Here is a 10125-nt window from a genome sequence, read left to right as displayed (position 1 = left end):
ATACCATTATACCTTTTTAATGCATAAATGCCAAAAAAATTATGATAGTTCTTGCTTTTAGGCAACTAAAATGAAGAAAGCGATCTTTTTGTGGTGAGTTAATAAAATTTCCTAAGACTAAATTCCAGAGAAGCTGTACATAAAGTTATTTAGTGCTAAAAATCTACAATACATTTTTCAAGTATAAGATACTGAAGTATTATTGCCAATAAATAGTTGTGCTGTAGTCAAAGCCATGGTTCCTTTGTTGAATCATTCACATCTCAACATATTAGGATTTAGTTTCTCACTGAGTTTATGAATTAGAATTGCTAACTCTTCTGTTGCTTGGGACTTATCCTCCAAAAGTTCGTAGCGAAGACTGGAGATATCCTGTTTGATTTCCTTCAATTCACCTGTATTAAAAGAAATACTCGTTAGCAGAGTTGAACATCCACTCAATACTGTTCTGTTAATTCACATCAGTGCAGACTTCAGGTCGTTTTCTCAAACTGTTCATGAGAGCAGGTACAGGGGGAGAGGGGGCAGGAGGCTTTACTCTTCGTTCTCAATGAGATGTGAGTGTGTCTCCACCCCTAAAGAGGGCCAAAGGTGTTTTAATAGTCCATTGAACTCTGATGTTGTGCTCCACGCGTATACAGAACATCAAAGATTCAAAAAGCACTTTACACAGGTTAATGAATTAATCACGGCAACACTGCTGAACAGCTGGTAAATATTAGTATCCCGCTTTCAGAGAGAAAAGGCAAAGAGATTTTGTTCTGAAGTGATGTGCCCAGATCACACAAGAAAAGTGTGGCAGAGCTGGCAGTAAAACTCACAGCTTCTGAGTCTCTCTCCTCTTCCTTACCAATATCCTTTGAATTAGAAAAAGTCAACCAATTTAAAATTATGTTACAATTTGACACAAGTACAAAAAAAATATATTTAAATGAAAAAAAAAAATCAAAGCCAGGCCCATAACAAGCAAGAGCATGTTTTCCATTACAGGATATTAATTTCAAGAGCAGAAGCTTTTTAAAATTCCCAAACACTATTCTTTCAGCAAGTGTCAGGTATGTGAGTTCTCATGCAGTATCCACCCCAGGCAACGATCTGTCACATATGAAATAAAAGACCGTGAAGGAATACCTAAATTCTCTAGTGATGCAAAACAGGGAAAAATCCATAGGCTTATGTTAAAAATAGCTGCAATATTTAAGAGTGCAAAAGTTTTCTATTGAGAGCCTAGCAGACTTCAAAACCTGTATCTTCAAAGGCAGGATCTATACTTCGGGTACCAACGAGATGGGCACCACACCTTCGCTACGCAGCTGAAGACTGAGGTTCAGGGGTCAGCTGACTTGCTCAAAGTGGACTTTCCTCTATGAAAATTTGTGCTAAAGCAAGAACCACGACGATCACGAACCATGACTGTTCTGCACTGTCTTGGTTATCTAGACACATATATGCCAATACCAAACAGGCATCAGGGAACTAGAAAGACTTGTACGCCCCTGGCGCTGCTGGTGAGAGAACAGGCTTCCCATCGGTCGCTGGGTAGATGATTTCCCCCCAGAAACAGGAGGAAAGCAATGGGAATGCAGGAGAAAGGCCCAAGGGGCACACCGAGAGGAAGATTTTAGGAGCTCCACTGCTTTTGTCCCTCACGAGCTCAGCTCTGTACAGTCACATAGGATGGGGAAGAGTCAGGATAACAGTCAGTGCGCAATGCTGCCTTTTGAAGGCACAGAGCAGGATTTAATTTATACCTTCTTTTCTGCTCCCTGCTTCTCGCTGCAGAGAGTTACAGGTAAGCCGAGCGTAACCAACAAGCCAAATAAAAGCTACGCTACCCCAAGCTGAGAGAGCAGCCTGTTCAGGTCCCTCGCACCAGATACGCACACAGCCGCCTGGTGCTTCCATGCCAGCAAAAGCTGCTGTGATCCAAGTGGTGCTCTCCGCTGGTGCGCAGTGATGAACAAAGCTGACAGCAGAGTGGCTTGGGCAAGCGTTCTCGGTGCCCCAAAACCTACTCAACTAGCCCAGACCAGGAGTACTAATGCTAAGCAGGTATGTTTTTCTGGTGGTGGTCACGCAGACTTCTTACTGGCTGAACCCTGATGGTTACAACCTCCAGCCTACGGTGAACAAAACCATGGCTGGGGTGGTTACATTTCCAAGAGCAGAGCCAGCCCTAGAAGGGACATCAATCTGTTGCCTGATAATCTTTTAGCTAGAGTGCAGAGTACACGTGCCCCACGTTACACACACCCCTATTCTATTTGGGGGCCTGCCCAGAGCTGAAGAGGTTCTTTTTTGGCCTGTAGGCCTGTGTTTCATTCCTGGAAGGCTGGAGGAAGGAGGACAGCATTCGTCTCAGTCTCATCCCTATGGGGAGTCGGGGTGTGTGCCTGTAGCATGCACCTCCTCGCTGCTACCAGGGAAGTTCCGCACTGTCATCAGACCCCAAGCTCAGATCCGTTGCTTCTCAAAAGACCTCTGGTCACACACTAAAATAGTGGCTACAGCTGTCACTTTTCTCACCATGCAGCTAACTCTTTGTTTAATGACGTGCAACTTCACGGAGGAATATTCCACGCAGCTTTACGAAGGAAGGGAATACAAGTAGCTGATGGTGTAAAGTGCTAAAATGTGTGTTCAGCTGAACGAAACAAAGATGTTCTGCAGCTCTGACTAGGCCTCTGGAAGTGTGAATACAGTTAGCAGCTTCCTCATGAATTTCCTCTGTAACTGTGCATCATGTCTGTGCTCTTGTTTTCCACCTGTAAATCGCAGCCCGTAATATTTCTCAGTCCTACTTCTTTGGTCCTACTTGTCCGTTTTTGTTGTCACAGGCATACTTCCACTACTATGTATCTAAGTTTAGTGCATTTGAAGTAGAAATAAACCCTTTTTTTACCCAAAACCTCCATGCACCCCTGTAATACCGGTTCTTAATACAACATGACAAAACTTCTCTGAATATTGCAAATGCAGTCTCCTTCTTACCTTCATTTACTTCATCATTTTCCTTGTCCACTTGTGCTTTCAGAACATAGCGTTTTATCAATCTTTTCATTATTTGCTGCCAGATGAAGAGAGTTATATAATCAGGTGAGTGTATATATAATTAAAGACTATTCACTTTTCTTTCTTAGCTATCTCCCTCACATCTGTATAAGTGAAAGAATGAACGGCCCCAGATCAAGCAGTTGCCTCATATGGGCTTTTTTGGTGGCATGCTGTGACTCACCGTTACAATAAAGCACCTTTCTCATCCAATTACCTCTTATTTACAGAGCACCGCAACTTTTTGTAGGGAACAGGACAATAGGAAAATATGTCTAAACACACCTAATTTGGTCTTTAAGTAGCTTCAGAATAGGTCTACTCTGTTAACTCAGTTCACATGTGAAAGGAAGTGCAATAGTAAGAGACAAATACTTGCCTTTTAAAAAGACAGAAAGAAAATTTGAGATTTTACAGTATGACAGTGCAATGTCAGCTGTAAAGGATTCATTGAGATTGTATCTGTATTTTTATACTGTAACTGCCAGGGCTCCTTGTCTGTACTAACAGTCTTACACTGTTACCATACCTCATCTAAGGTAGCTTGTCTAACTGAATTTGGAGAGGTGGATTCCATACCTTCAACATTTTCACTAGGGGAACAAAAGCCTCTATTTACTCTTTTATTTCTGGGCAAGAAAGAAGACAGGGAGGTAATAACTGACAGACTCCTCTTACCAGAAAGGAGCATTCTCATCTGCAGGAATGTTGAATGTCACATCTCAGATCATGACAAGAAAGGAAGGGAAAGTAATGCTAACCCAGTCAGCTCAGTGCTTTCACATCCCTCCCCCAGAAACTGGTTTCAGATGTTTGCTTCTCCCACTTTCCCAACTGAGAAGTTTTTTTCAAAGGAAAAAAATTTAAAAATAAAAAAATCTAAGTTTTGTATGGGCTAGTTTTTAAATGCTTCAAATAATGGGGCTTGAACAATAACTGCCTTTTTTTTTTTTTTTCCAGTAGCATCCTGGAGTTTGATTTCTACAGGAGGATTTCTTTATCTGGTAAAGGCAAAATGTACTTGAAACAAAATTCTGCTAGTCCCTTCACACAGTTCTATTACTTAAAACAGTGACCACTGTATGCACTTACCTGATAGCGTGTCGGCTGATTGAGAATGCTGTTAAAACTGTGTGACTCAAAAACTCTGGAGTTCGACTGAGTGAAAAGGTTTAACTAGGAAGAAATAAGACAAAATTGAAATATACTATGGAATTCACAGTTAGAATTAAGCGCCATTCTTTTTTCTTGGAGACATCTTGGGGATATCTCCATAGTCACTGTATCATAATATTATTTCCAAAACAACTGAGATTGCCTTGACTTACTTCTTGTTTTCGTTTTTCTTTTTAAACACTGATAATTTTAGCCATCCACAGCACAGCTTCAAAGCAAACAGCTGAGGAAATAATGAATTATGACTCAGAGGCAGGGATGAGTGGCCAGAGCAAGGAAAGATTCTCTAAACTGGCTTTAACAAAGAGTTGTTGTGGATCTGCATCCTTAAGCACGCTTTCACCTACAAATACGTGCTCAAAACATTTCTACTTAGTTGGAAGTGTTTTTCCAAAGCACCATATTCAGGAATAGTAATACATTTAGAAAAATGGTCATTGTTCAATTATTCAAGGATCACAAAGCCATCAGGTCCCAAATAATTTCAGATTTTTGTAGCAGTGGGTTAGAAACAGAAGGGGAAAAAAATCCACCTTGGACAAAATGGCTTTGTAACGAATGCAGAAGGTTTGTTACTACCGAACCAGGGACCCAGCTCTTCTCTCAGATATGCTGGTGAGGATGAAGTAAAAAAAGTGTATCCATAGAAGAAAGTTCAACCCTCTAATTTGCATCTGTCACTAATTTTCTGTGTGGCCAGTTAAAAGTCACTGACTCAACGACAGCTGACCTCTCTGGTGGGGCAGGGGGGCAAACCAAAGTCAGCCTGCATCTATATAGTAAGTCTGATGCTTTCCATAACTGTCATGGGGTTTGTGCCTACACCACATCCAGCCTGTCACTTCAGCTGGGCCACGAGCGGGCTATTTTTACCCACTCCAGGTTGCCCACCTTCTTGTGGACAATGAGACACCAGTTCAGCCACCATTTTTATTAGGGAGTGGGACACGATTTACCTTTGAACAGTGTAATACACAGCGTGCCAGCCCAGCCTGACACAGAGGAGGCTGTGGCCTGCCTTTCCCAGACACAAATAACTTGGTTTGTAGTTCAAGGTCCACCTGACCTGTCCCAGCAGGGACTCAGACAGGATTTCAGTTCTTTAGCGACTTACATTGGAAGTACGATAGTAAGTACTGCTGTGTGATATGTAAGCACTACTGAATGTTTTGTTATAAAAGTGTATCTTGGGGTGTTGAGGTTTCTTTATTTTGTTTTGGTTTTTTAAACACATCTTCAGTTCAGTGACTGAACTAATGAAGTTCAGGCACTCTGAGCGCTAGAGAGCAAGAGATGAGCAGCTAGTACCAAAAAAGTGCTCCTAGCTAAACCGATTTAAATCAACACTTTTATAAACATCTACCCACTTTCACTGCCTACAGAAAACTGGAGAGAATATTTTCTTTGCTGAAGATTCAGTACCACCAACAGCTCAGAAGTGCTAGGCTCCAGAAAGATCTTTCAGAAGATGACTAGAGTTGACATTTCTGATAATTTACAGTAAAACAAATAAAAATTGTTTTCAAGGTATTCCTTTCAGTTTTTGTAATACAGAGGACCTTGAGCTTAACTTATAAAAGCCACATGTATCCTCTTTAACTTGTCTGTGCCCCAGTTTACCATCCGTAAAACAGGGGGAGTTGTTATCTAATCCTCACAAAGGTGTTGTGACACTGCATCTATTAATATTTATAAAGAACATTTAGATAGCCAAATTTAAAATGTCATGGAAGTGCTGAAGATTATTATCACCCATTCCCCCTCTTTCCTGTTGCCTTCTGTTGAGAAATTAGCTCTTGAATATCATGCTGACCACACTTGATCCTTTTCCTGTCCTAGTGAAAGGAAAAGTCTTCTCTCCTTATTCCCCCCCACTTTTTTTTTTACCCTCAACTAAAAAAATCTTTTTAATGGAGGCTGAAAGCATCTTTATTCAATATTTAGGTCATTCTTTGTAGGAATTATTTGCATCTTTGGGTACTCGGTTATTTTTGTTTTAATTCTGTTTTTCCAGTCATTGGACCTTGTTGTCCTAAGAAAACTTACAGCTATTTTTTGGTTTTATGCAGTACGTTTAGGCAGTCTGAAATATAGATCTATGAATAAAAATGCTTGACTAATTACTGTACTATCATCAGATGCACAGATTATACTCTAACACTTAAAGAAAAGCGGAATACTGGAATGGACACACGGTTCTCCACTGCAATGAAAAGACTTCGGTACCTACCCTAGATTTGGAATTGCCCATTCCCATTTCAATGTCCTTCTGTAGCCGTCTCCTCCTGCACTTAGAAAAGTTAATGATCCTCATGATGAAATAGAAAAAAGATTTGGGGCTTGGTACCAGACTGAACGGTGGAGGTAACGTTTTTCCATCATCAAAATACGATAACCAAAGTTTAGAACGAGCGAACTTCCACTCTACATCACTGTCATCCTGTGTTAAGATATAAAAACAGGTATGTGCTTTGTCTTTATGAAATGCAAAACTTATTCCAAATGAAACTTCTTTTAAAAATCGACCCCTTCTGGTTTTACACAAAATGTTATTGCTCGCTAGTAAGACTCCCAGTAGTTCTGCAAAAATACAACCACTTATCAAGTCTATTTTAACTAAATTGCAGTTGTCTCTTTATGGCAACATCTCATTGACAATACTCCGTTAAAGCACACAAACTATTTAAACAAGTGTTATTTTTGCACTGAGTGAAAGCCAACATATAAAATCCTTGCTATTTAAAGTGGAACTTCTTCGGTCTTTTAGTCTAGTTGTTCTCATTAAAGGGGTCACGTGAATTTGGTACTCACACAAGTAACGAACTATTAGCTTCAAGGCAGACGTGGTTTAAAACGCTAGTACTCACAGCTTTTTACACAACCAGGAAAAGTGACTCTGATTTATAAAGGAGTACAGAAAATACAAACTTTGTCATCAGGAAGAAATCAAGTTAAAAACTGACAAACTGATTTCGTCCTAATACGTTTTTACTGAAGTATTCCAAGGCTGGACTTGGTTTACTCCAAAGGTGAAAAGTTTGTTTATTATAACAAGTTTTCTCCTGCTGAATTCCCTGACATTTCCCAGAAGTCACTGAAAATACTGGAAATGACATATCCATTTGTACACCATGTCTCGGATAATCTAAAACGTGGGTGTGTGCCTGTGTCTATGTGAATGTAGTACTCTGTATAATATCAGAACTCATGGTCTGGAAAACTGGCACTATAAATACACTTCTGCTTTCATTTCAGCAACCTGGGATTTATTTTTTAAAACCCCAGTATCTTCCCTACTTTAAATTTTCTGAGATTTTTTTATTGGAGTTGAATGCTAAACACTCTTAATGAATTATCTCTAAAAATGAAGATACTTTGTCATCATAATGAAATTAAAATATCTCTCTTAATAAGCAATGCAGCCAATAACTTTCTGTGAAATCCAAGTATTCAGTCAACTGAGCCATTTGGCAGTTTTGGAGAAATGCTCCCACTGTGTTTTCAGAGCATATGGCGAAGCTCAGTAAACTTAGAATCAAGTTTTTGATATTGTACCCAAAGCGGAAAAAAGCACATCTTACAAACAAAGCACGTAAACATTGCGATTGTGACTCAGTCACAACCACCTTGAAGATAAGCACCTGTATCACACTCCACATTCAGAGGCATATAAACGTTATAATGTCCATGTATCACTGCTGTGCCTAAGTGTCTACCTCCTGCACATTTAGCTAAAAGGTCTGAGGATTAGAACTAAAAACACACTTCCATTAATGAACACATCAAAATACATTTAATCCGCATCCTAATGATCTGGTAAAGATTGAAGCGCACTACACTAAGGAAGCACGCAATAAGCATCCTAAGGAAACTGGGAATGAACCACCCATGTCTAAAATGTTACGCCCAGTAACTGTTTTCTACTTCACAGCAGTCTTCATTTGAACATTACTTTAGATTTTAAGTTTTCTGGATGGATGACATCTCCTTAGACGTGTATATGTGGCACAAGATGAACTACTTGTTCAGATCCTGTAAGGTTCTGCAGTTTGGCTGGGTTTTTAGATGAAGCCAGCCCTAGGGACATGGTGGTTTTTGTGGTCTCCTTTACTGAGGTAATCTCTTCACCATACTTTTGCCTATCAAGACGTGCTCACTGAAATAATTCCTAATAATTCTGCCCTTTTTCAACATAACAAAAGAGAACTTGAGAACAGAGCCCACCTCAATTTCTTGATATGAACTGTTGATCATAGCAATCAGCATGTTGAGCAGAACTACCACCATCGTTACGTTGTATATGCCATAAAGAACATAACCAATGTTCTCTATGAACTTATGATCATACTTGAGGACAACAGAGGTTACTTCAGACAAGCCAAATATTGACCAAAATAAGGTCTTGAAACTTTCTTCCACTCTGTACGAAAACAAAGAGGAAGCCATTATTACTAACTACACAAATAAATATATAAGTGTGTTTACAGTAAGTGACAAACAATCTCAAGTAATTCGTCTGTGAGCCATGTTTGTAGAGCACTGTTCAAAACAACAAACATACAAGAAAATATTTTTCACAGTATGTTCAATTTCTCCACTGTGCTCCACCTATCCATCATCGATAATACAGTTGTAATAATACGTGCACAACAACAGCCCAGGAATTAGAAAGGTATTCTATATCCAGGTTTTGAGACGAAGCATATTCTCATCTCATTATTTTCCAGTCTAACTCCGCAAGGGGCAGACCTTCCCTGTCCTAATAAAGCTACAAATGGAGCTGATGGGAAAGAAACTGCTGCACTCCTTTCAAGTGCTTCTGGTTAGATCTTCCATTAGGAAAGGTGCACTCAGAAGTGGGAAGCCGCAGGTTCAGCAATGAAACTGACAAACCAAACAGATTTCATGGGATTTGGTCAAGGCTTCTTGAGATCAGCAGGAGCCAGGCACTTCAACAGGAGGCAGGCACCTAGATACCCTTAAGGCTCTGGGTCCAGGACCCATGGCCTCCATGCTCTTGTCTCCATCCCCATGGTCAGGATGATTCCTGAGGAACCGAGCTGCCAAGGGCTCTCAGACAGCTGCCAGACAGCTCTTCAGGGCCTGTGGCAGTGGATCCTCTTCAGCCTCTCCTCCTCATACTGCCACATTCCTCATTCCACTCAGGAAACGCCGCTACAGGTTGACTTGTCCTGCACTCAGGAGACAGCTCACTGCAAAGCTCTATCCTGCCTCACCGAGAAGTAGGCTAATGAATGCAAGCTAAGAGACAATGATATTCAAGAAACATTTTGATGTGCCTTCCCGATTGTACCCCACAGAATTTACTGGAAATTACTTCTTCCTCTGTGGGGCCAGACAGCTGTACTTTAATAAGTATAACTAAAATACGCCATTATGCATATCTTGAATCACCTGTTTTAACACTGATAAGTTATTTTTAAATGCAGATAATAATATGAATTGATGTATAGTCTAGTAAAATAACACTGCTGTTTAAAAATTAATATTTATAAGCATTTAAACAGTATGCATACTAGATGCCTGATACCAAATACTGTTACAAAAGTATCATTATATTTCATTATTTATCTAAAGAAAAGACAATGAGTAAGTGCAAAAATCAGGCTCAAATTAAGGAGAAACCATGGAATCAACAACAAGAAAATGCAGCAGATTTTACAGAAGTCATGTTTCCTGTAGAAGGTGGGAGAAAACTAAAAGTTCTGAATTTCATCATCCTGTGGAAGTACTTCTGGTTTGGAATGTCCTAAATATTTATCACTTCCAGCACCATCTTGTTTCAGGAAGTAAAAAACCCAAGCAAACAAAACACTTGGGAGATTATAGCAAGCAATCTCCTTGCATGAAGAGAGACTTCTAACTACCGTTCTTCTG

The 10125-nt window shown here is 40.0% G+C and overlaps 1 protein-coding gene across 1 annotated transcript in view; it reads right to left on the bottom strand.

Moving 5' to 3' along the window:
* Positions 1–231: 231 nt before the first annotated feature.
* Positions 232–10125, bottom strand: part of TRPC3 (transient receptor potential cation channel subfamily C member 3) — a 46299-nt gene continuing 36405 nt past the window's right edge. Inside the window, exons 8-12 of the mRNA XM_086463740.1 lie at positions 8452–8647; positions 6458–6667; positions 4144–4227; positions 2992–3067; positions 232–395 (exon numbers count right to left, since the gene is read on the bottom strand). Coding sequence (XP_086319866.1) covers positions 253–395; positions 2992–3067; positions 4144–4227; positions 6458–6667; positions 8452–8647 — 709 coding nt within the window. The 3' untranslated portion in view covers positions 232–252. The remainder of the gene's footprint in view (positions 396–2991; positions 3068–4143; positions 4228–6457; positions 6668–8451; positions 8648–10125) is intronic.

Source organism: Leptosomus discolor, chromosome 4, assembly GCF_034619465.1.
Source record: "Leptosomus discolor isolate bLepDis1 chromosome 4, bLepDis1.hap2, whole genome shotgun sequence".
Taxonomy (NCBI): Eukaryota; Metazoa; Chordata; class Aves; order Leptosomiformes; family Leptosomidae; genus Leptosomus; species Leptosomus discolor.
The sequence above is the reverse complement of the archived record's forward strand: the minus strand, read 5'-3'. Positions and strand labels throughout refer to the sequence as shown.